Source organism: Atractosteus spatula, chromosome 1 (genome assembly GCF_055471065.1).
Source record: "Atractosteus spatula isolate fAtrSpa1 chromosome 1, fAtrSpa1.hap1, whole genome shotgun sequence".
NCBI classification, from domain to species: domain Eukaryota; kingdom Metazoa; phylum Chordata; class Actinopteri; order Semionotiformes; family Lepisosteidae; genus Atractosteus; species Atractosteus spatula.
In genome coordinates this window covers 13,548,039-13,575,191 of record NC_142706.1, presented here as the reverse complement: position 1 = coordinate 13,575,191, position 27,153 = coordinate 13,548,039, and the positions used below count along the sequence as shown (strand labels likewise).

The following is a 27,153-nucleotide window of genomic DNA, read 5'->3' as shown; positions in this document are numbered from 1 at the left end:
AATATGTTGTGAAAATGTTCTTTTAGGGACTCAACAAAAGAGTGTAGCTCCCGTCCATACAGTGGCATCAGGTAGCTGGTCAATTTTGTGATACAGAGAGTTACCACAATGTTGTGGAAAAACGTGGTGCACTCCACTTGATTTTGTTGAGGCATAAATATAACGCACCCCCTCCTTTATTAAAAACAATTGTGTTTGGTAGGAAGATCATTCTAGTAGTTATCATTTAGCTACGGTACGTGTTCTAGTTTATAAATATATTACACGGTACTGCGTGCAGTATGTGTAATTGTGGTCCACCTTTCACCTACTCTCCAGTCCATCTGGGCATTTTAATATGTGGCGACTGTGGGTTTCCTCATTAGCCCAAAGGTAAGAACTGACATTCCAGTACAATACAGAGATGTCTGTTGACTTTTCAGCAGTGACACAACAAATAACATGGCAGAACTATTTGTACTGTTTGTCTCTCTTGTGTTGACAAAAACTAAAATAATAGAATAATGATGTAGAGTCACTCAACCTTTCTTTCTGAAGCCATTCAGACACAACATATTGTGTTCAGCGCTTAGCTTTACCCACACCAATGAACTGTGCCCGGACGTAATACACAAGTGTCGGAAGAGTTTCCCTCCTTATGTCATGCCAGACCTCTCTTAAGTGAGGGCAAGCAGCTCGGCCACACTAATAAAGCCTGTGGGCTTGATAAATGGACCACAAGGGACTGGGATGTAGGCCAATACATTGTTATGGGGTTGAAATGCCAAGTCCTATTCATCCAAAAGTCCAGATGATGGGTTGCACTATTAATTACCATGGGCAAGTGATGTGCTAGTATTGTGCTCATACTATGAGAATGGTTTCAATGGCTGGGTTGATGTTATTTTAGAGAAATTCTAAAATAAGCAAAGATTTCTTCTTCCAAAGAGCATCTTCCCTAAATGCTCCTTGTATGTATGTACTTTTCATTACATTTATTTTGTTTTTCATAAAATAACACATTTCCGTAACATTAAATCACAGGGCAGCTGTCCTGTCTATGGCCAAATGGAAAAGGCTCTTTTATTGTTATGGATTTTCCTAGAAACTGCAGCTCATGAAATGCAGGGGTTTTGCTTCATTCACTTCACAACATCAACAGGAAAGAAAAAAGCCAGCCACAGAAGGACCAGAAAAATCTCTCAATGTTGTGGACCCCAGATGCATTCACCAAAACAGCTTTAAAAGTCTAATTAATCTCCAGATTTTACAAAAATGTTATATATATATATAGGGTCAAATTTGATTTCTTGCCTGATCTCCACTAATTGATGTACATCAGACAGCTTGTAAACAGGGACAAACTGTCAGGGAATGATGAATGTTTATAGTAAGAGAGCTGGAGTTATTAGTTCAGCTTCAATAATTCAGAAACAGACTATTATATTCAATTTTCCCTACCAAATGTATTTTACAAATTCTATTTACATGCCTAGGGATCTTTAAAAAGTGGTATGAAGACAGAAAAATCTGTCTGAATCAACATTTACTGTAACAAATCACATAAATGTTGAAACCTGCATAATAAACTGTTTAAATGCATTTTCCTGTGTAAATATAGCACATTTTGCAAGTATGGACTAGCAAAGCAAACATTTAGATGAAAAAACAGGCTGCTCTGTACATCTCTGAAAACAAAGTGAATCTGAATTCTAGATTGTTTGCATCTTTTCCAAAAATTATATAGTTGCAATTTATATTTACTCACAAGCATGTAGCAGCACTTAAAGCCTCCTTTTTTAATACTCAGTATTTAGGAAATGCCCAAAGCCTATTGATATAAAGATCCATCCATTTTCTAACTGCTTCATCCAATTCAGGGAGCCTATATGAGCAAGCTCTGGGAGCAAGGAATCCCAGGGCACACACAAATACACACACTCACACCACGGCCAGTTTTCCCAGAAGCCAATTAACCTACCAGTATGGCTTGGGACTGGGAGGAAGCGAGAACACCTGGAGGAAATCCATGCAAACTTCGGAAGAACATACAAACTCCACACAGATAGCTCCCTAGGTCCATAATTGAACCCATAATTGAAATGCTAACAACCGTGCCACCATGCACCCATTGATGTAACGGTTGTTCAGAACATTACAAAGTAATTGTACACAGCTACACTCAAAACAGAACTCATTTATTCTTATTACTGGTCATATGGATAGTATGTGTATTATTGCTCTTTGGCACTTCAGGATAAAAGCAAGATTCCCACAGATTTACCACTTAATTCATTTCTTTTTATTTTCATTCATTTTTTATGGTTTCTAACCAGCCTTTACAAGAATGTAACCCATTTTTCATGTTTTATTAGACAACTGCTGAAATGTGTCTCCAGAGGCGTTTGCTCTTCTCTAACATTAAAGCAGCAGATTACAGCAGTGTATGTGTAGTAGACATACATTATAAGTTGCAACAACTGGCCTGGTTTCAAGTGTGCCACATTGAAAAGGCAAAACAAAAAGAATGGCTAGGCCACCCAGTGAAATGCTAGCTCATACTGAAGGAGCATGCTGTTTTCAGAATAAACTGTACCCTTGCCAACCGTGAAGAACGCCCAGTTGCAGCCACGCAGTTGTCAAATGACAAATTATGGGACTTTGCCAGAGTTTGATGAGCTTTCAATGTGGTTAAGCTCTGCCATAAAAGCATAAAATTGCTGTTCTCTTTTAAAACTACGTAGATTTGAAATTTATTGCAAGAGCTGACAAAATAAAAGGCTTCATTTTTCCAGAGTACTTCTGTATGAAAATAACTTGATTCATTTTGAATGCCAATGTATTGGCTTTAACGCAATTGGTACTCTCTATTGCGTGACTGTGGTTCCCCGTTACATGCGGGATATTCGAACTATTTGAACTTCTTCAGGCTTAGTGCAAGAGGCATGTTAAACATGATTACATTTGATTTGAAACCTGCAGGGTGATCAGATTTTAAACCAGAAGGGATTTTAAACCAACAGTTTCACTTCATGATCAGAAGTGTTGAAATGGTTTTTAGATTTTAACATGATATATCTTAACATGAGTTAGTTTGAAGAATTATGAGTTACGCATGTAATTGCAATTGTATATGTAATAAGTTATCTGCATTATACAGTATATGGAACTTGTAATAAGTTAATATGAGTTATGCATGCAAGACATACATGTAGAGAAACCTTACCATATCAGGAAACGGAGTGTCCACCAGGGGCCTTTGCAATACTTTATAGTTTAGTTTGAGTAGACAGTAAATTCTTAAGATAAGATCACTTTATCGGCCATATACAATTTCTTGTATTAGGAATTTTTTTTTCCACATACCCCAACTTGCTCTCCATGAGACACACAGACAGGGAGAGAAGCTTGGGGTCAGAGCGCAGGGTCAGCCATTTATACAGCACCCCTGGAGCAGTTGGGGTGAAGGGCCTTGTTCTGGGCCCAACAGAGTAGGATTCCTCTGCCGGCTGCAGGATACAAACCAGCAACCTTCCAGCCAAAGGCGCAGAACCTTAGCCACAGAACCACTGCACCACCTGCACAGAGATTATAGAAGAATAATCATAGAAGAAAGAATTAATCATAGAAGAAAGTTAGTAATGGAACAATACACAGAGCTTAAAAGCTGTCTCTAGTTCTGTATTAGAGCAACTGTTTTTATCTTATCTTAAACAAATAATATTTTTTATTGTTTTACAAATTTTTGCTGTTTACTGTATGTACCTTTCTATTGTTGTCTACTAAAAGTAGAAATCTAATATTTTCCCTCTCATTTGGTGTATTATGGACAGCTCAGAAACATTCTTAGTGTCCTCGTACCCATAAGGAAAGTGGCTTGCGATGGGGTTAGTACTGTGGCTGTTTTGTATCAGTCATGGTCAGATATTTTAACAAGTGGGTTTGTTTAGTTTGATGGAGAATGCATTAAACATGCAGGACTCAATTGCTTTCATTTCCTCATAAAGTCAGGATTATTATTTTTTTATTTTTAGGTTCCATAACATAACTGTTTTAGTGTGACTAATGCACGCTGAGGTGTGACTCCTCATTATCACTCTAGCCTTCCTGTCCTCACTGGAGCACTCCAAGTAAATTAACCTGGGAGAGTAGTAGATCATTTGGAGGTTAGACACAATCAAATCAGGGAGCTATTTAACTGATCTGGCTGTAGACCAACAGTACAGTGCATCCTGGAGTTGTTAACATTTACAGTACATACATCGTTAATTGAATGTTATTAGAGGATGGCCAAGAAGTTCAGGCTTTATTATATTTAAATATACTGTATAGAATAAATATTTAAAGAGTAATTAATTGTACCAAGCCAGTGTGCAAAGCTGATAGAGCCTAACCCAAAAAGACTTGTGGATAGAATTGCTTCATAAGGTGCTTCCACTAAAGTTGAGTTCATTGGTCTGAATACGTATGCAACCAATATGTTTTCTTATCTTTATTTTTTTTTACAAATGTGTACTGTAATTTCTTATCCCTAGAACTTTTGAACATTTAGTATGAGAATTTAAATAACAATGCCTGTGCATTTTAACTTCACAAAAAGGTCTGCTTACAGTGCACTGTACCGTATATATGCAAAAAATCCCACCTTGATCTTAACTACTAGAAAACATTTTGCCTTTAATAGATTGTGTATTATAATTTCGGTTTAAACAACAAAACATTGAAAAGGCAAAATATTTTTAAGGCTGTTTTAGCTGTTTTCTCATTCCACTGGGTATCACTGACATGTAATGTATACAGTATAATGGCTTTACTATTACAGTACTGTATATGATTTAGAATGTAGAAGACGATACAAAAGTCTAACAATTGTTTATCAATATATATCTCAAAATATATGCCTTTTTGCAAAATTAGGTTACAGTTCTTGTTGACTATTATCAAAGCTCTGTTCCTACTTTAGTTTTACAAGAAAGAAGCTCTAGTCTAAGACATCTGAGACGGTGAGCATGAAATCCTTTTTGCAAAAAAGGAAGAGCCTGAACTCTTTTATTGTAGTCGTGGAGATCGGTAAGGCTCATCCAAACAAAACATCAAACATGACAAGATAAAACCTTCTTATCGCTCAAGATTTGGTTTTGTATCGTTGGTTTTCAAAGGGAAGCTTGTGAAACACTAGAGCCTCAGTTGTGGTTCGAATGTACCTGTACTTGTCAGTGATGTAATCATTCCTAGACTTGAGTCAGCAACCCCTGATAGGAATCACATTGACTATACTATCTGTACAGTGGCTTTTCTCTGTCTTTTTGAGATAACAGGGTTTTTGTTCCCTTTTGATGCAAAGCAGCCATCAATGGTGTTAAAGCGATGTGGAGTGATACAGCTAAAATTACTAAGACATGACTACAGACTTCCATAGAACATTATTATTTTCATAATTAATTACATTCTTATTAATATTATTTATTACAACTTTTTAGGTTTGTAGCCTATTGTACACGACAAATGTACGTGCATTACTGATGTTTTAAATCTAAAACATTTTACAAAAAATGTAGCTGCATGAAGTAGACCAAAATCTCAATACTTATAATTCAACTTTAATATAAACTTACGTAATTTTACGTTAAGGTGTGAAATAACATTAAGTTTTTTTTCTTATCAGGATAGTAAGAATAGTTTCCTTTTAACAAAATTTTAGTGCTTTGGACCTTTCTGCCTTTTTCCTGAAATTATTTAAACGTGTGGTAAAGGTAAAGCACAGGTCTTTTATTTAGTGCATCCATGTAAAGCAGAAATCATCGCAGTAATTATCTCTGGATAAGCTTTTCTTTTTCCAGCATTTCTAGAAACTGGCTATAATGATCCTCTGGGTCCCAAATGCTGTCTTTTAGGAGTCTGGAGTTTATAGGATCTGGTCCACCTTCTTGTTCTTTTAGGTGGAGCTGTTAAGGGAGTGTGGTTTTTGATCTTCGCAGTTTGATTGTGGGTTGAAAGTGTACCTTGATTGCCGGATAAGGTCGTTAGAGCCTGATTTGAGGGTGTCATCACTCTTCAAAGCTGCAGACGGGGTGAATTGCCATGCCAGAAAGTGTGGGAAGTCAAGTGAAGTGTGTGAGACTTTGAATTGATGTTGTCTGCAGGATCCTGCCCTTTGTATTGCTGTATTGCAGAGTTTGGGATGCAAAGTTTTTGTTCATGCAATCGCAATATATTTTTAGCTTTGTCCTGACTTTGGTATCCCATTATGCTTTGTTTAAAGGTTCTGCAGGTTTTCTCTATGTTTATACTATAATCTCTTAAACCTGCTGTTTTCATTCTGTTCTTCATTTGGATTTGTAGCATATAGGTTGAATTTTGTTGTGTTTGAGGTCATTTTCATGTTTGAAACATGATCCTTTCATGTAAATGTTATGTTCCTGAAGAGACTGCCAGACACTGAAGTATGGATTTATATTTTTTCTGTGCTGATATACCATACATTATGTTTAATTTCTTGCTGTGTGTCTGTGCAACAGCTCATAATCTGCTAATCACATCTTCTATTACAGTACATCATCTCAGACTTGTTAGCATATTTGTGTTTAACTCTGGGACTACTGCATTTTGTCTCTCTCCTCATTGTTTTCAAATGTACTTCTGTTTCTAAAGGAAAATTAATGTTTTAAAAGTTTCCTTTCCCAGAACTCCGTGGCTGGGTTTCCATTGCAATTGTACTGAAAGTTTCTTTATTGAGCAAAACATTTTCAACACACAACCTTGTACATCACACTAGCTTTTAAAAGATATCTCCACTTTTTTTTCTTTTATATTGAAGTGAGCTGATATAAATTTGAAATCAAGCTTTGTGCTGATTGAAAAGAAATAACTCCCTTTTTGCCCAAACGATCTTTCTACATGTATTTTTCTTCTGCTTTGGACATTCTTTTTGGAGTAAGCACAAGCCTTTTAATTCTGATTATTTCAGTCTGCATTCATTTCTAGAAATCTTTGACTGTATTTCCTTATGAAGCATAATTAAAGAGTAGATGCAGTACATAGTCATAACACTTGGACTCTTTTACGGTACACTCCTTTTCAGTGTCATGAGAAAATAACGTCAAAAATCTATTGACTAATATATTTTCTTTTCAAATGATTATGATTTTTGTGTGATGCAACTGTTCAGATGTATAATTTTCGTTTTTAGGTAGTATTTCAGTAAGATTTTCCAATATATCTGTGAATACAGTAGACATTTCCTGGATAGTTCCTGAATACACTGTAGCTGTAAAGTATATTATACATTCTTTAAAGAACTTTTCTGGCAAACGTTTTTACTGATCTTCTTATTCTGTTGTTTTTAATACATTACACGAGGAAAATAAAATATTCATGTATCTCAAGGATTGCATAAAAATAATGGTGGCTAGGTTAGACAAATAGTGCATTTTCTTTACAGATATTATCATAAAAAAGAATTCCATATACAGTGCACACTTATACTGGTAGTGTAGTCAAAATCTTACTGAAATACTGCTACAGTGCTTCCCTGGAATTTGACCTCAGATGGTTTCATGACTGTTGTTTTTTGAAATATGTATGTTTCCCACACAGTCACAACAAGGCTGAAAAGATCTATCAGCATATAGTGAGACAGGAGCCTTGAGGATATGAAACAAGTGAATAGCTTTTGGAGAAAGATATTAGAAAGAAGTTTACAATTAATGAAGAAGTAAAGTACTCACCATGTACTTGAGTAATTGCAACATGATCTGCCTATACTGAAAATTATATTTATTATATTTTCAAATGTATTTTTCTTGTTGATTTTTAAAACTAAATCCAAAATATGTTTTGTAGAAATGCCTATTTGTGTGCATTTGGAGTTTTGGAAAGTATTTCTAAATCCATGATAAGAAATGCTACATCACAATATTTAATAATTGTCCATTTTGTGTTACTGTATGCAATGTACTGTAGTAAATAGTAGTTTAATCATGGGAGATCTTTCCTTTTATCAAGTAAATATTGTTGTTGATATTTCTGTAGCATGGTTATTGAAAATAGAAAAATATACATATTTCGGTAGTCATTGTCCTGAGCAGTGCTTACTGATACTATACTCATTAAAGTACCCATGTCCTGTGACATTTCTCAGAATATTTTTTTTGAATTATTGGATCAGGAAGTTATCTAGGAATGGCTCTGTTTTTTCTGCCTTTTTTCCATAGAGACAAGTTGCCATCATGTCTTTGTTAGAGCAAGCTCTTTGCCTTGAGCACTGTTTTATTTTTAATGAAAATGACAGAGCTTTTGTGTTAAAACCAGATCATCCCATTTAATTAACAAGTTACTGTTCTCAATCTGCCAATTTATCTTCAAGGTACATTATGGTTTGGCAAAATTCCTGTGTTATCTTGCTTTGTAACTTTGGCTTTTTTACTTTTTCATTCTTGAGATGTAGCTCAAGTTAATAACCGGTGCCTACAGTATCAGCCTGTCAGCTTGTAATTGAAATAAACTGTAAATAAAAAGAAAAAAATGTAATTTAGTGTTTCATTATATTTTGTTATATGACCGTATACTGTACATATACAATAGACTTTTAGGAGATGTAATCATATCTTTATTTTGCACCTTGAGATGTTTCCTGAGTTGTAGATAATGAGTTTTGAATTGTTGTACTGTATTTACATTTAACATTTAAGTTGTCAAGGTTCAGAATGATCAGTTACTGGATATCCTTTGGAAGCAAAGGCATGCTAATCTGGAATTTGGTACAGTATCTGTAGATTAAGTTGTTCATTTTGTGAAAATTGTCAACACCTTAATAGCAGAATGCCACAGTTTAAACCATGATATACTGTAGTATGAAGACAACTGACAACTAAAACTGCTATTTGAATTATTTATGTAGCGTGTTATTTTTGTTATTTTATGTTGGTGCCTTTTTGGAGGGGGCAGGGGAATTGACAAGTGAAGGGACTGAATCAAAAAGTGGAGGCTAAGGGCCGGGACGCATGGTGGCTCAGGGGTTAGCATTGCTGCTTCACACCGCAGGAGACCTGGGCTCAATTCTGGACCTGCGGTGCTATTTGTGTGAAGTTTCTATGTTCTCCATGTGTTCCTGTGGGTTTCCTCCCACAGTGCAAAGACACACTGGCAGGTTAATTGGCTTCTTGGAAAATGGAGCCTGGAATGGGTGTGTGTAACATATATGTGTTTGTGTCTGTGTGACTGCCCTGCACTTATCTGCTGTCCTGTCCAGCTGCCTTGCACCTGTTGCTTGCTGGGATAGCACCAACTCCCCTGTGATCCTGAATTGGAAGAAGCTGTTAGAAAATGGATGGATTATTAGTATTTCTGCCTTTTCTCACGCTTGGACTGAGCTACATAGTGCTTAACAGCGTTATTTTGAATTGTTTTGAAACAATACAAAAGAGGCAAATAGATGCAACATGTAAAAATGCCATTTCTAGCTGAGATAACTATTTCTGTAACTCCACTGGCTACGCAAGCATGATTTTGGGGAAAATCAGTTCAGTTGTCATCACTTTTTCTTCAACGCTGTTGATTTTAGTTGCTATGTGTGCAGAGTTTGTATCTGTCAGCCTAATGAATAAGCTCTGGAGCCTAATAACTAAAACATCCAACTGGAATCTTACTCATTTTGTCTGTTTACTAGTGTGCATGGGGAATAGTTTTGTAGCTGAGTAGTGCCAAACCTGCTTTGAATCTCTTATATTTAGCTGTTACCGTAAACTGTGGCAACTGGAAGAAGACATAAATTAAAAATTGAAGCAAAACCCTCACATTGTTGAAGCAAAATAAGAAGAAAGGGTCTCCTTCTACCTTGACTTAATTGCTTCCATAACAGAACTAATCTCATAAAAAAAGCCACAGGCGCCCCAAATAAAACAGTGGGTAACATAACCAGCATTAAAAGCAATTACCTCTTAATTCAGTAACTGTGCTTATAAAGGAAGGCTTGCTCATAAGTAACTTTGACCCTAAACCATACTTTTCTGCTGGGAAATGGAAAGCGCTCTATTGTTCATATCTTTAAAATCAGCTTGGCAGGCAGCTCAGAACTACGGTACAAAGTGCTCCGCAATGCAATGTTTGTTTATAATGAGCTTCAAACAGAAAGACGGATACAACAGATGTGCTACCTTTTAAAATGAATATTTATAGTGTTCCCAAATTTCCATAATTCTAAACTAATTTGAGGGGATTTATTATAATTATCACTATAATGAGTTTTACTGGCGTCTTTATGCGACTTTCACAACATTAAATAAATGAAATATGTAATCATTGGTAACTGCAATTAAGTTGCTAAACTAAGCTGAATCATTTATCAGACTCCAGGATAGCATATGTCAAATAACAACTTCAGTTATTCACTACAGTGAAGCAAAAGTTGTAGTACAAGTAGTAAACACAAGAAGAGTAACCAGACCAATTAAGGTGCATAATAACAATAACTACATTGTAAGAATTAATTATACTGCAATACTTCTTGCTATAACAAACTTTAACAGCGCTCATGCAACAGACCAGACAGATAGATAAATAGGTGGCTTTTACTAGTCTGTTTAGCTTGGTACAGAGATTACTTGGGGACTTCAGTCAGATGTTCAGAATTGGGCACTGACTAAATCAAACCTTTTAACACTGTCAAGATCAGCAATAATATAAAGATCTGGAAGACATGTGGAATTCAACTTCAGGGATCTAAGGGACAGAGATGTGCCGTTCAGTGGGTACCACTAGGCAATATCATAAGGATGTACAATATAAACTGACTTTTTGTTTCTGTGTCATTGACAATGAACTACAGTAGGTGTTATTTCCAGGCCAAACTGACATGACAGTTTCTATCCTCACAGACTGTTTAACTGTCTGTTATTAGTAACCAAAAATGACTACCAGCAGACTGGCCCTAAACTCAGTTTATTAAAATTATTTTTTTTTTCTAGGGTAATTTTGACAACAGTTTTTCTGTCTTCAAGGTTCAAGAACAGACAATTTTCTGGATCCTGAGATTTCTTGTGACTGATGTGTTAGATTTTTTAATTATTTTTTTAGCATTTGAGAAATTGTGCTAATGTAAAATTGTGCCAGATAAGAAGGATTTGGAGATGCTGGTTTATGCCTTCATAGGTTCACGACTTGACGTCTGCTGTAACTCTTTATTTGTTGATGAGCCAGACTGCAAAGCCAGCGGGCTCCTGCTTGCTCACATTGCTGCTGCTAGGCTGCTGACGGGCACTGGCTTTTCTCATCAAGTCACTGCAGTGCTGGAGTTTTGCATTGGTTACCTGTACGTTTTCAAGTAGATGTAATGGAGTTAATTAAAATACATACAGTCCTTCATGGGTCAGGACCCATCTACCTTCAAGAGCTCCTTACCGACCAGGTCCCAGATGACTCATCGAGAAGAGAATGTGGGTTTACGGACTGTGCCCTGGCAGTGTTTAAAGTAATTTCTTTAAGCCTTTCAGCTGCTATGCCCTCTCTTTATGGAGTACCTTCCCAATTCACATCAGAAATGATCTAATAACTATATAACCTCACTATTCATTCAATATTCAATATCATCTAGGACACTAGATTGTTTTAAAAGCCAATTGAAGAAATTCCCTTTTAAATGTGGATTAAACTGATTTATTCTTGCACTGCCTTGCCTTTACTCTTGTTAAAGCACTGTGGGATGCCTATTTATGAAAAGGGCTACAGTACCTAAGAATAGATTTGCTTTTTGTTTTTGGCTGTAAAGCAAGAGATATTTATTTAAACAACGGATTATAAGTCTGGAGCTCTTCAGCCACAATTTTGAAGCTCAGCCTGAAATGGCTTGATGTCAGTGTAACGAACAGTTCTTTCCGGACCCTATGCGGACGACACAATCTGAAGAAGTGGGGGAACACTGGGGAAACGTCATGCAGGAATACGGGGCTGAAGACAGGGGGGCGTGTCCAAGGTGCGCTGGTGCACGGGGAAGGTGTGGCCGAGGCGAACAATCCGAGAGAGTAGTCCTTAGGGATAATCCAAAACGCAAGGGTAAGTCCAAAACCAGGAGATCCATCAGAAGAAGTTAAAAACCACGAAGGCCGGGTCGGAACCGGCGGACGGGGAACAGGAACGGGAACAGAGGTTAAAACCTTAACGGGACCAGGCGCTTCCAGGTCCCGGACTCGCACGATATGGAAATCAGATGCAGAGCCCGGATGAGCGTCAGCGCCTGGCTTTTAAGGTGGGCTGGGAATAGGGAACAGGTGCAGAGAATAAAGTCTTAGTGAAAGGGCTGGAGCACCCTTAAGGAGGGGGGACTATAGTCGTGACAGTCAGCATAAGATTCTTAAGCTATTAGAGACCAAAAGACCAAATTGTCTCCTCTAGTTTGTAATCTTTTGAATGTTGCTCTTTGGTGTCATGTCAAGAACTGCAGTGCAGGTAATATCACTTTGTTGATCCTATGGCAGAAAGACAGTACAGTATGAAAAGCTGACTTCTCTGTGGGTACCAGAAGGTGCTGTATGGTTCAGTATTACTATGTAGGCAGCTAGTTCAGCCATGTGGGGTTAAGAAAGTAGAATGAATGGACATGTCGGTAGAAGACCAAGGAAAGGTAAAACCGGACTGCCAGCTGAAGTTGGGTTAACAGGAGGCAGAGGGTCAGACAAGGGACTGGACAGAGTGGGGTGCCTAAGTGATTAAGACAGCAGTCATGTTACTCATGCAGATACTGAAGTTGGGCTGTCACAATGGAGACATGAGGTGTAGGTAAGACTTGAACTTTATTGCCATATGTAACCGGTACACGTACTGGTACAATGGAATTCTTGCTTACAGAAAGTCTCTCGATTGTAAAAACACAAAGTGCAGACAGTGCATCAAGACAATATACAAACAAACAGTAGACAATATAACAGTAGACAATATACACATAAACAAGTAAACAGTTTGAATGTAAACAATGCAGGCCTGTAAACAATGACTGGAGATGTGCAATAAATAAGAAATCATAATGAGGTAGATGGTACAGGTGTGGTCAGAGGGGCATGGCTAAATGTGTTCGCCAATCGCACTGCTTGTGGATAGAAGCTATTGAGGAATCTGGTGGTACTGTAAGTGTCCGTATGCTCTTGTATCTCTTGCCTGAGGGCAGTGGGGTGAAGAGCTCATGCCCGGGGTGGTGACTGTCCTCTGTGATGGCCAGAATTCTACCACGGCAGCGGTCCTCATAGAGCTGTTTAATCTCAGTGAGACCGCAGCCGATGATCTTCTGGGCCACATTCACCATTCTCTGCAGTGAATGGAGACTAGGTGATTTGTAGAGTATATCACACAAATTGTGGCAAAAGTGGTGTTTTAGGTTATTTAATTATTTAGCAAAATTATTTAAAATATATTTAAATTGTTAGTAAATATTAAAAAGATGAAATAACTAACATTTTCATGAAGTTAGTGATAGTAATGCTGTTGTGGCCAAATAAAACCCTTTGTACAGGTTAAAAGAAAAGTTATGTTTCATCGGAAATGAATGCATGAATGTAACGGGAATTGATGTATCTTGACTCTCTTCAGCGATAGAATTTAGCTACTTCTAAAGCTAAATAATGCTGATACAGTGATGGAAACATAATGAGGACTGATGTCCGTGTCTATCTACAGAACTACTGTACAGTGGCCATCAGTGTACAATTATGATCTGAGTAGTTTTTGTTAGCCTCGAGAGCTTTCTACAGTATGCGTACTCAATAGTTAACATATAACTTACTCCCACAGTCTCAGGTAAAACATTGATGTGTATTTTAACACATTGTAATTTTAAAAGATATGAAACAAATTGTAAAGAAAACTGTTTAGTATGCTAATCAATTCCAGTTTAACCTGTTTTTTTAACAACACTTGTACATCCTGATTTTCTCTACATGTGTATTAATCTTTTAGTACACTATCCTTTTTATAGCTTAATAAATTGGCCATATATCAGTTTTCACTTTTAATAGAACCAGCACAAAATGCTTCCATGGTTGCTAAAATTTTATTTTAGATTTAGATCAGCAGATCCATGAAGCCCTACATTGCAAACAGAATGCAAAACTTGTCAATGTTTCCTGTGCCCATGAGAGAAATCCACAGTCCTAAATTGTATTCTATGTGGTGGAGAAATTGGGTTCTCTAAAACAGAACTTTTTCCTAATTTTTGTCTGTTCTTTCAGAAGGCACCAGTCAAACAACAGTAAAACATTACTTGTTCAATATCCTCTGTTTCTTTTATCTATATGCCTTATTACCCAAAGGCTGGTGGGAGTAGGGTGCTGGCTATCCAGCCATGTAGCTGAAGCCAAGACGCTGTTGATGTTTTTTTTTAAAGAAACAACCGATTGATATGTTTGGATCAGCGAACTACTAACTACCAAATGCGCTAGCTGGCCTGAATGACTTGCTCTTGTTTTTAACCTTTCTTGTGTCCTTATATTCATATTGTTCTTTGATCATTTGGACACTTTTGTGACAATAGCAGTTAAAGTTTGTAAAGAAAAGAGTCAGGGAAACAGCCCTTGTGAAAATGTCAAAAGGTGTTACGGCCACAAGAAAATACAAGAAGCTATAAAGTGTTCTGGGACATTTTACCACAAGAGTTACCTTAGTACTCCTGTGGAATGCTGTAAAAGTTCCTGTGGTAAACAGTTCCAATATGCCACATGGCATTTCCTATTACATCAGCCCTGTAGTACTTTTCCTGTTGTATAACATTCCTGGAGTAGTTCTCCTGTGATAATACGAACCCATTTAAATCTGACAGGATTGTAACCTACATCTATAATTAACAAGGTGGTACATCCAGATTCGACCGGTCAATTGTTATTGTTGAGATTGGTTCAAGAAAAAATATTATATCTGCCCATCATACAGCATGTACTATATTCCTTGATTGCTTGGGAATAGTTAGAGAATAGCTGTATTCTACACATCTGATTCATATGAAATGAAGATGATATTTATCAACTGGCATCACAGAATATTCTGATCATATCCAGTGGCTGTAGTAACATATTACAAAATGATACTAAGGGATTCCTGTAATATTATAATACTGTAAAATTGATTTTGTGTGATAATTTTCAACATGAATGGATTGCTGCCATGCTCCCTGAAAATGCTATATAGTAATTTCTGTTATATTTAAAGGTTGCTCCAGAAGTATAACTACCATACCTTATTTTCACATGTATTTTATAGTTTTGTAGCCTTTTATTCGCAGACAGAAACGTTGAGACGAAATAGTGAAGCATGACTGACAGCTTCTGATAGCTACTGAGATGAGAATCTCTTCACTTAAATACTGTAGTTTAGTATGAAACATATGAAGCACTTGGCAAAAATGCTGATAGCAAGCACACCTCTGCCAGGGGTGAGGGGAGAATGCCATAGAAGATGTACTTGGAGCAGAGATGAAAAAGCGATCTCGGTGTGAAAATGTCAGCAAGGCTAGAATGCAGACGGGCCCTCAGGAATGAGGGATTACAGAGAGCAGAGCCAAGTTTTTTTTTCAAAACAAGGTCTGTTGTGAGCTATTGGCCAGCAACATAAAGCACATTCAGTTGTGTTTTTACCTTAGTTTGTCCACTTAATTTTCTTTTGAATTTGAGTGTCCTGGGCAAGTTAACTTATCGTCAATACCCATGCTTGAGGATATCCACAAGTGTGCTATTTCACACAATCATTTTGTCCATAAGTTGTTTTGTATGGCTGGCCCCAGACAGGACCCCAGCACCAAGCCCCTGGGGCAAAAAAATGCAAAACAGTGCAGTTTGTCTCATTACCATTCCTTAGCATGTGTGACTCATATTTTCTGTCCCTTTCTTTTTCCAATTCTAGGTTTATCTTTGCAGCAGCGATAAGGAATGTGACATCGGGAGCTACTGCCACAGTCCTCAACATGCTCCCTCCAGATGCCTGGCTTGCAGAAGAAAGAAGAAACGCTGCCACAGAGATAACATGTGCTGCCCAGGCAATCACTGCAGTAATTGTACGTCCATATTGCTTTTAGTTACCAGAACGCAAAAAGGAAACACTCCTCCGTCTGATGATGGAAAAGAGTTTATGCCTCACACAACTCATGTATTAGTCTTTAATGATTGTTTACATACTTGTCACTGGAAATACCATATTGTTTACTGGATGTAATTCAGCAGTGACAGATTCTGTCTTCCTATTTTCTCACTTACCATTTTATTTTTGCATAAAATGGCTGAGTAAATGATTTCTCAAAGCTGAAAGTGAAGGACTGACATGGAAAAGAAAGAGAAATTCAGAACCAAAAACCACTTGACACTAAGTATCCGTCTCTGTATGATGAAACACCAGGCAAAATAATGAATATTTCTGATGCACTTTATGAAAGAATGCCATGGCATACCACGATCAAAAGCATTTAAAATGTAGGACTACACTTTATAGATTTTGTAAGTGTAAAGTAAATATAAACAAGGAAAACAACATGATCATGGGCATAAATAGCATTTTTAATACTGCTTTAACTTTCTTAAAATGCATCTGGCAATACAAATTGGGAACTGTCTTATAGACCAGCCAATTATAACCTAAGATGTTACATCACGTACTGTAAATGATCAGAAATCGTGTGACCTCACTATTTGGCAAGAATCTGGTCTGGGCTGAGGGAAAGGAGTTCTAAAAGCAATGTTTTCTGTTTGTTTTCTATATTTGTCTTTTGGGAGGCATCTTTTTGCACCACAATATTGAGTTTTCACGGTAAGGATTTGTGTCCTCAAAACATTTATTTCTCGTCAGCTTCAAGAAGTAATTTCTGAGGACAGACATCTCATGTGACAAAAATAAGCTGAAAAGCAAACGCAGAAGGTGATCTACAGAACATACAGACATAAATCGCAGTCAGTGTATAAAACGAGCAAAAAATATTCTGCCCCTGTCATTTTGTATTATTTCTGTTCTGGAGCAAAATCTGACCTAACATGATGCTAGGCAATAAAATAAACAAAACACATTTTTAGTGAAAAATGATCTATTTGAGACAGCTGTGAGCCATCAAAAAATTGTATTTTTCCAGGATGCTCTTGTTTTTTCATGTGGATTATCTCATGTGTATGACGAATGATAGACTTCAGTATTTTTATCTTAAATGTACTGTAGTAAACCCTTCACTTACTGTACCAGTAGGGTGAAAATCCAATCTAGGATATAGTAGTGAAGACACACAAAACCAATAATTTGGCAATACATCTTGGTAAGAATGCCTTTAATTAAATCCAAAGTATTTATTTTTGCTTTAATTAAAAATGTGCTGCAAACTGCACAGTAACTACACTACCAAAGGTTTTGTCAGATGTTACCAATGAATGCTGTTAAAAGAATCATCAGTTTCTAATCATCCTTCTCTCTAAAGTTAATCACTTTCCATTTCTCTCTCTCAATTTGTTAGACTGATGACATTTAAACAGTTCACTGTTTCCACATTTCACTGAATGCTCTAGTGCCAAGCTCCCTCAGTTTGATCTCTGAACATATTCCTGAGATATCTTGCTCCACGTAAACCAGTCTGTGTGAATGTCTGTCATATTCACCCCATAGAAACAGTATCAAATTCCTGTATGACAAACGTCTGTTGGAAGTTTATGCTTTGCATAATGAACCCGGTTATGGCATCTCTTAGTTTTTCAGACAGTTAGAGTATCTCCGAAAGTACATTACGTGTATAGTAGCGGAACACATACCAGTCTGAGGAATGACTGGTTTCCTCTGCAAATGCAGCTGAAAAATATTTCAAATCAACATTTGTTCATATTTAGAGTCTGAACACCTTTGACAAAACAGCAGGCTTAGAATGCAGCTCACAAAAACACTTTAGATCTCTATGAGTGCTCAGTGTGTAGAGTTCCAGAAAGAGAGATGGACAGCGGAGAGAATTCAGACCAATGTTTTTCTTTTCATCTTTTTGATTGCAGACATTTGCATTCCTATCACCGAAACTGTCCTTGCACCACATATCACCACAGTAGAGGGGCACAACAAGAAGACTGGACAGCTTTCCACTAAGGAAAAGGGCTGGCCAAAGACTGGGAAGGCACAGTCCAAGTTACCGCATGTGAAAGGTTGGTGTCAGATGCTCTGTCTTCCACTCTCCCTTGTGACCGTATCGGAAACCAAGTGCTATTGTTGAAATGTTGCTGATTCCCGAAATAGTAGGAGCTGAGAGCGGATTTACTTTTTTTTAAATGCAAAAGTGTCTGCCTATTTTTGAGACGTGTTGAAATGCAAGTGTAGTAGATGTTCAAGAGAACATTTTTCAAGAGACTCTGTTCGCTCCTGAAATAGATTTAAGCATTAATATCTCTCTCCACCTCCCCCGTCAGGACCCAGTGGTCTGGAGATGTAAGTTAGTCTTCACTTGTCAGATCTTTTCCAGATAGATACAGTAAGTGATTAATTTCTGTAATATCCCTTAGTAGTATCCCCAGTATACTATAGTGTACTGTATGTCACTCAATTTGTTAGAACACTAAATAATTGTACAATGTGTACAAAAGGAGCAATGATATAAATATTGTGGGTAGAATGTTTTCTTTTTAGATGTTTATACATGGCTGTGTTCATACAGTATGTCGGGGACATACAATGGGGACAGATTGTCTTATGCCCTTGATTTCCCACACAGAAAGAATGACTAAACTGAATGTAGTTCCTAATGTAATAATGAGATAATACTGGTTGTACAGAAAACAGTTTGTCAAAGTGTGTCTTAGACACACCACATCATATGATCCTGACTTATCCCTCCTCACTGATAGCTGGTGTGTGGTGAGTGTTCTGGCGCACTATGGCTGCCGTCGCATCATCCAGGTGGGGCTGCACACTGGTGGTGGTGGAGGGGAGTCTCCATTACCTGTAAAGCTCTTTGAGTGGAGTGTCCAGAAAAGCGCTATAAGCAATTATTATTATATCAACTATCGGCTAAACGTCATATAGGTGTTTAAGCCTATCTTTAAAATGAATAAAACTGCACACCTATGAAAAATCCAGATAACCACTGGTAAAATCACCACAGAGGAGCTTCTCTGCTTTTCTCCTTTTCCAGTGACCCTTTTACACATGACCCTAGCTGAATCATTATCTCCTGTTAGTCATGGTTATTAACAACATATTGTGAAGGTGGCGCCAGTCCCCAACTATTTTAGTAATTATCTACTGCCGTTATGTCATCGGACCCTTGAGCTGTTAACACGGCATGGGGTGCAGACATAACCACATTACAATGTTGTTTCTGCACCCCATATAAAAGTCATGTACACTTACTAGCAGCAAATGGCATCCTGTATCATATATAATCAAAAACTGATGCATCTCTTTTTTTAAAAAAAATAAATAAATAAGCAGTTCTAATGATTTCTTTTTAAGCATGACATAACAAATGAAATATGCAATACAGAGTGAAAAAACGGTAGGAAATACTGTAGTATATAGATGATGGCAGGTTGAAAATGATGAAGGACCTCAAGGAGCAGGGGTGTTTCTTTCTTATTGTGAAATTGAGTGTAATGCTGAAACCCTTTGAAAATTACACCGGAATGCAGTCAGGTAGAAGGACAATCTTCAATTTACACGTTGTATTGGTAATTATCTCCAACATAAGAACATAAGAAAGATTACAAATGAGAGGGGTACATTTGGCCCATCTAGCTGTTTGGTTTCTTATTGCTACTTGACCCAAGGATTGCAACCAGTTATTTCTTAAAAGAAAAGCCAGGTTTTTGGTTTCATCAGCATGGTTGGGTAACTTGTTCCATATTCCTTTCTAATACACAGTTTACTCTTGTGTCTTCTGGTTCATGTTTCATTGTTGATTTGGTAGAAGTCCATAGGACTGACTTTATAAATACCCCTGAGCATTTTGAATACTTGAATCAGGTACCCCTGTAGTATTCTTTGTTCAAAGTTGTTTTTTTTTCCATGCTGTTTAAGCATGTTATTGCAAAACATCCCTTTAAGGAGTCTAATTGGAAAACTGAGCCCATCCTACTCAAAACATCTTTTAAGAAGTAAAATATATTAATTATAAGCAAATAAGCTTCTTTAGAGATGTTTATTAGCTGGTGGTGCCATATAATGAAAGCTTATATAGCATTCTGATGAAATACTGACAACTATTTCTGGCAATTTTGTTTTATCCTTTTCCTCATAAAAATGCAACAGTTATCTAATTTGAATTTTCAACCAAATGGTTTATACTATATGTCATCTAAGTCATTATTTTCATGAGTACTGGAAATGTGCTACAATCTTTGCTTACTGGTGATTAAATTTTGACAATTTTGTTGAAGAAATTAGAATTTAAAGTTGATTTCACTCCCAGAATCTGTCAGTTACAGTATATGACTTTTCATTAAAGTAATACCGCAACATTTCAAGGGATACATCCAATATATAACATGCCATGAGTCGCAGCAAAACAAGAAAATTTAAAACGAATAGATGGATGTATTTTTTTTTGTGAAAAATGTTACATTCTTTATTATTAATTTATTTGGCTTATACTTTAAATAACTTATACCTGTTTTTACAGATGGGCACCATTGTCTCAATCTGAGTGAATTACCCCAGCATGTGAAATTTGAACCCATAACCTTCCACTTGTATGTCCTGAGCCATGACCACTGCTCCTTTTATATTCATACAGTACGTCACATTCACCACAGATATCCTTTCCAAAAGTATGTCAGATCTGATTATTCTATATAGGAAAAAAAAACATCTTTAAAATCCATACTCAAATTAGAAAATATAAGAAAAATGGAACTTGACTGGGGCGTACAGTAGCATAGTAGTCAGTATTGGGACTGCCTTGCAATGCTGAGGCCCCCTTGTTCAATTCCAGACCTGGGGTTCTGTCTCCATGGAGTTTAAATGTCCTCTCCATGTTTGTGTGAGTTTTTTCCTGGGTGCTCTGATTTCATCCCACTGTCCAAAAACATACTGGTAGATTAACTGGCTTCTGGGAAAAGTGATAATGGTGTGAGTGTGTGTCTGCGGTTGCCTTGTGTTGGGGTGACATTCTGACCAGGGTGTACTCTGCCTTGCACCTGTTGCCTGCTGGGATAGACTCCAGCTCCCCTGCATCCCTGAATTGGAAGAAGTGGTTAGAACATGGGTGGATGGAATTTGACTAAGAATGGTATGTTTACCAGTTAAACACACAGAGGTACACCTTGTCTTATGGAGTAATTAGCACTCAGAAGGAATTAAATTCTACAGGAGGGGGAAGCATTGGCAAGATAAGAGGATAGTTTCTGCTTGGAATTAGGCAGCAGTCTGGGCCAGTTAATAGAAAAGCTAGGAGGGAAAGGGTTTCTGTCTACATCAGGAGACTAGGCTATCCTAACAGCTTACAGACCTGAAAGAATCCGCATTTTAGGAATCCTCAAGAAAATGCAGCTTAGGTTTGTGCTAAGGGATGTCATAAGTGCTGAACAGGTGGCCATTGTGTTGGCCAGGCTCAATGAGGGTTAGGTGTGCTGTGGAGGAACAGGGTGGACTGACCAAGCTAGGGTGATGGGAGGCACTGGGATTTGAAAGAGCCGGATATAATTTTTCAGTGTACTGTAGCAGCAGAATATTGAGAAAAAAATCTAGAGTGGTGTCCCTGGCCAAACAGGATCAACCAGAAATAAAATTGTGGTTGCTAGTGAAGATGAAGAAATCAGCATGAAGGGTGATGTTGAGTTCAATGCCCCAGTGGCTCGTAAACTGATTAATGATTAGTGAAGTAAAGATTGAAAACTATGCATTGGGTTTTAAGACAAGTTCAATGCTGCAGTGTCTCCAGAGGTGAAGGAATTATTTTTGTGAATATTGCAAATGGGCGACATGGACTTGAATTATCCAATGTCAACTGATTTTAAGAGTTAAGATGAAGAGAATAAGAAATGGGGTACACCTTAGTTTATTTTAAAGCACTAGTGTTGACTGTGTGTCAGTGGAAGGTGGAACAATAATCACCGAAAAAGGAGAGTGACCTTGCAGTTTTCTCTGAGAGGTGACCCATATGTGAGATCTAGAATTGCAGAGGAGTTCCAAAAGATAAAGACAGCCCACATAAAACATGACAAACAGAAGTAAAATGTTGACATGCTATTACAGTATTATGTGTCATGGCTTTGTCATAATTAACTGTCTTTTAAAATGTGAGCCAATAAATGTGTTTATTATATAATTGCTTGAGATAAAAATACTGGGATCAATTCATGTAATTTCATGAATATGTAAGGTGCTTAGTGTTCGGTTTTTGAATTAAGTTACAGTTGTCATATTGAGTTGATTAAGAATGTACTGTACATAAATAGCTGTTCTTAAAGTTAAGATTCTTCTTCAACATTCAGTAGACTAGCCCAGACAAAGCAGGACACCATCTCTGTGAAGACAGATAGTTACGGCATTGGGCTGGGACCCTCATATCTATTTGATCCATCTGTGTAATTGTTTTCAGACTGCAGTGGCTGCAGCATGAGACATTCCAAGAGGAAATAACCTGTGCATCAGCAGGAAGACTATAGCACTGTTTGCATACAAATGATCCACAGTACATGTTTGGAGGCTATTTTGGGGTTACATGCTGACAGATAAGAGATGAAACTGCCATCTTCTGTGGGCCAGAGAACACATGAGTTGGCAGGAGAAATAGAAGTAGTGTGTTTCATTCAGCGATGAGTGACATTTTTGTGCTTTGAAGAACTGATGCATGTAGACGGTCATGAATGCGATTCAAGCCAGCTGGTGAGGCAGTGGATCTACAGTATACCAAAAAGAAGAGGAATCTTTGGTAACAGGAAGCTTTGATGTAGACTTAGGGCAACATTACTGCTCTGTACAGGGTCAAAGCAGGGAAGAACAGAATTGATTGTGCAGAAATCATAACTGCATGAATATATGAAAAATTGTATAAAATCCATCTTTAATTGAAGCCCCTGTTTAGAAAGACGCTCAGGGCTGATACTAATCTCTTTAATGTGGTATTGATTCTTGTTTTATTTAAGCAAGCTGGACAGGAAAGCATGTGTTTCTCAAGGATGTTGGAGCCTCTTGTCGCGTGTGAAATAGCCTTTGGCAGGAGAAAAAAATACCATATAATTTCATGGAAAAGATGCATGACTGATTAACATCTTTAATAAATATTTTCTTTACTAATTATGACCTTTGAAACAACCATGTAAACTGGCTAAAAGGAATATCATGTTCTGCTTAACTGAGAATTAATTAGAAAACAATTGAGGAAAATTTGCTTTATTTAAACAGTTATGTGTTAAAGATCCATCAAGGAATTTGGTTTTAATGTTGAGGCAGAGCTGTTTTCATGAGTGCACAAGAATATGCAAGGAATATAGGTTTGATAAGAGGCTGAAATTGAACACATAACTTAGGGCAGGATTTATAAGATCTCAATTTACTTTGCTCATTCATGTACAGTACATTGCTGATCTGTCTTAGACTTAGACATTATTCTTTGCTTTTTCCTCAGAATTTTTCATTCTTTATGCAGAAACATTCTTTGGTGATCACCAAATGTAATTCAGTTATCCTGACAGATGTGTATTTTATAATACAAAAAGTAATATTTTAACTTCACGGCTGTGCACAGGGGAACAAATAACGTTATTAGCAAGACAAAACTGGCAATAAGTGAATTATATTTTTTTTCATATGTACTGTATGATAGGCATTGGCTACTACAATCTCATGTTTGCTTCTCATGAATAGAGGTGTTTTGGTTATGTTTTATTGATGTTTTTGTTAATAACAAAGATGTTATAATATATCTAGTACTGTACAGTATATGGTACTAGGGGAGGCTAAAACTTAGGCTAGAACTGTAATCTATAATGGTGTTAAATAATTAATGAAGACTTAATTAGATTTATTTAAAAAGATAAAACCTTAAAAACCTTGTTATAATTTTAATTATGATGTTCTTAACAAGATATCAAAAGATGACTGTCCTTTTCCATGAATAAATGCAATTCTTTTTTGTGTGAAAGCTGCTATTTTTACCTCTATAGATTTAGAGTATTTATATCCTTGTAGATTTAGTATCCTGTGATGTATCCTGGTGTGTTGTCTCATTTTTACTTTATGATTCACTTTTGACTCTCCATATTTCACAAAACTTAAAAAGAATGAATTCTCATTTTTCATTTTAATTGTCATCTGTCTGGAGTGAAGCAAACTCTGCATCATTTGACAAATTGAAAATTACAAAACCAGAACTTGATGGCAGGATTCCACTTGGTAGAATCAAGAGGCCTCTGGCAAATGAGAAAGTCATGGGTCTGTAGATTTGCCACTGGTAGGTGGGTTGAGGTTTTTGACCTTATCTGGGCAATCAACCTCATTCCATTTTATATTGATATGACAGTTGATAATTCATGGTTGGGGGAGGGAGTGTATTTGTTTCATATTTGGACATAGCCACGAACCCAGAAGTTTTGAAAATCAGTTTGAAAATAAGCTATTTACATTACCTTGGCCACCATTCCCTTTTAACTTGTACTGATATTAGGGATTTGGAAACTCAGGAGATACGTATGTAATAGAGAAATAAATGATGTTTTTAAGCAGAAATTTGGGAGAAGGTCAAATTTTGAATTTTGCCCACTTTCACTCACCAATGCATCTGCACCCTTGAAGCAGCACCCTGGCTTATTCCTTGTGGGAGGAGTAGTGCTTTCAGGTTTGTCCTCATTGGCAGGCTGCTGTTCCCTCAGCTGCACCACAGAAACTTTTTAATATGTTTTGACTCTACATCATGATAAATAGGTTTTGGCTGAGTTACTGAACCAACAATAATTAAGCAATTAATTAAGCAATTAGTGATACTGTATGCAGCCTGAGATGTATTAAATAAAAATGTTCTCTGAACTTCTAAAAGCTTCCTTTTCAATGTATTCGGTTCAAAAAATGTTTTGGGTATTTTTGTACTGTATCTGAAAAAAGTCTCATCTACATTTTTGTTTTAACAAGAAATTCCTCTCAGTTTAAACAAGGTTAATTGAAGTAGTTTGTTAGTTTTACTGTGAGCAGCAACCCTTATGAATGCTAATTGGAAACTTCTGTCATTTCAGAGTTAAAGTACATGGCACATTACAAAAAAATAGCATATGTGTATTGTACAAATGCAAGTAAACCTTTTATATTTACTGTATAAATATTTATACATTTTTGTATATGTACTATATGCCTGTAATTTAAAGTATTAATTAGGGTCATTAGTCTTCCATTCATGTTTTATCATAATTATAATATTCAAGCCAGATTTGTTTTTTTTCATCTTGTCTTTGTCAGCCGTGCTCCTTCACAGCTGCAATGTGCCCTGAGTAAGTGTATGACCTTTAGGAAGGCTTCACTTCCAATAACAGTAGCAAGAACCATCCTCATGCAAGACTGCCATTGTAATCCTGTAGTTTTTCCTCGTTTTATCCCATTTTTATACATTTGTTCCACTTAACCAGGTTGTTTTATTGTATGAAACCTGCTTTATCATAAGTCTGTAAATTATACCCTTTCATTTTCAGCTGTTACGCCTCACAGTAAGCCATTTTGAAGGCAAACTTTTTATCTACAGTATTTGCAGTCCGTCATTTGGTTGTCCTCCTTTAACCTGGTGCACTTGTTACACAAATTCTAATACATGTATTTCTTTTTTCCCCTCTGACAGGTCACGAGGGAGATCGATGTCTCCGTTCCTCTGACTGTGTGGAGGGTTACTGCTGTGCCCGCCATTTCTGGACCAAAATTTGCAAGCCGGTCCTGCAGCTGGGCGAGGTGTGTACCAGACATCGCAAGAAGGGCACCCATGGGCTGGAGATCTTCCAGCGCTGCGAATGCGCGAAGGGCCTTTCCTGCAAGATCTGGAAAGACGCCACTTCCTCGTCCAAATCGAGACTCCACATGTGTCAAAAGGTGTAGAGGGACCTTTGGCCCATTCTTTTCTAACTGTGAAAAAAAAACCCTCATATTTAAGACGAGAGAGACGCAGTGAATAGGGACACGGAAGGGAACTTTGCGGACAGCGGTACAGGTGTGGAACATACGAACTATGGTATTCGGGATGCAGTAGCGTTGGCGAATAAAGTAGTCTACTGCGTGGCTTCCATGTGTAAATAACATTATCTGCTATAAGTGCCATTCTGCCCTGCAAGGAAGATATTTAACCATGTAAAGCCAAGCTTTTACTTTGACTGTCACCAGGCAAGGGTGTTAAACTGCACTCCTCAAAAGTCACACTCGCGCAGGCTTTTTCAGGGCTTATTAAGGACATTGGCTGCTTAAAATAGGCAAAAATGGAAAATATATTCATGCAGTCCTACAGTCAATTAAGACAATTAAGTCGAGTCAACTATCACATTTTGTACTGAAGTGGAATAAAAGCCGTGCAAACGTGCCTATTTTTGTGCTGTAGAGTTTGATACCCTTGGATTTTGCGTTGTGATGTTTCATGTTTTTCTTATGGGAACATAAATATATACATACTGTATATTTTTTTCTTTCATTTTTCACAAAGTGAATTCAGCCTGAAATACTGCACCTTGGCTCTAGCAATAGCTCAGCTGGGATGTTAAATGATTTCAGAGCAACACGCAAAGTTGTTTGGGATTCTAACTTGTTTGGGAGTGTTTTCTCCTCCAGTACCAGGGCTGCACCAATTACAATTGTATTAATTTCAGTTTGTGTGCAGACACGTCCAGAAAAGCTAACTTTTCTCAACACAGCAGAACATCTTGTGCTAACAGCTTTAGGTTTCATAGCAGCAAGATCGATGAGATGCTAATTTGTGCCTGTGTGCGTGATGAGTGCAGCTCTTTCTTTCCCTGCCAGGTTGTTATTCTGGTGACTTTTGGCCTCCACCATTGCATAGTGCCACTTCTAAACAGCAGGCTGGGTCCCCTATCAAGGCAGTATTTTATACTGTTTAGATTTCAGAGAGGGGTGACATCAGTTCTGTTACTCGCTCAGGACAATAAGATCTGTTACATGTGTACTCTGCGACAGTCTGGTGTCGGGTTACTAAGGATGGCCATACCCTTTAATAACAATAAGTGGCTTTCTGATGATGGACGGATGTAGATTTGTGTTGTTTTTTTTCCATAA

At 37.3% G+C, this 27,153-nt stretch overlaps 1 protein-coding gene across 1 annotated transcript in view; it reads left to right on the top strand.

The window, feature by feature from the left end:
* The window catches only part of dkk2 (dickkopf WNT signaling pathway inhibitor 2), a 31,808-nt gene extending 5,738 nt beyond the window's left edge, over window positions 1-26,070 (top strand). Inside the window, exons 2-4 of the mRNA XM_088921798.1 lie at window positions 15,856-16,006; window positions 17,964-18,110; window positions 25,721-26,070. Of these exons, the coding sequence (XP_088777924.1) occupies window positions 15,856-16,006; window positions 17,964-18,110; window positions 25,721-25,971 (549 nt within the window). The 3' untranslated portion in view covers window positions 25,972-26,070. The remainder of the gene's footprint in view (window positions 1-15,855; window positions 16,007-17,963; window positions 18,111-25,720) is intronic.
* The last annotated feature ends 1,083 nt before the right edge of the window (window positions 26,071-27,153 follow it).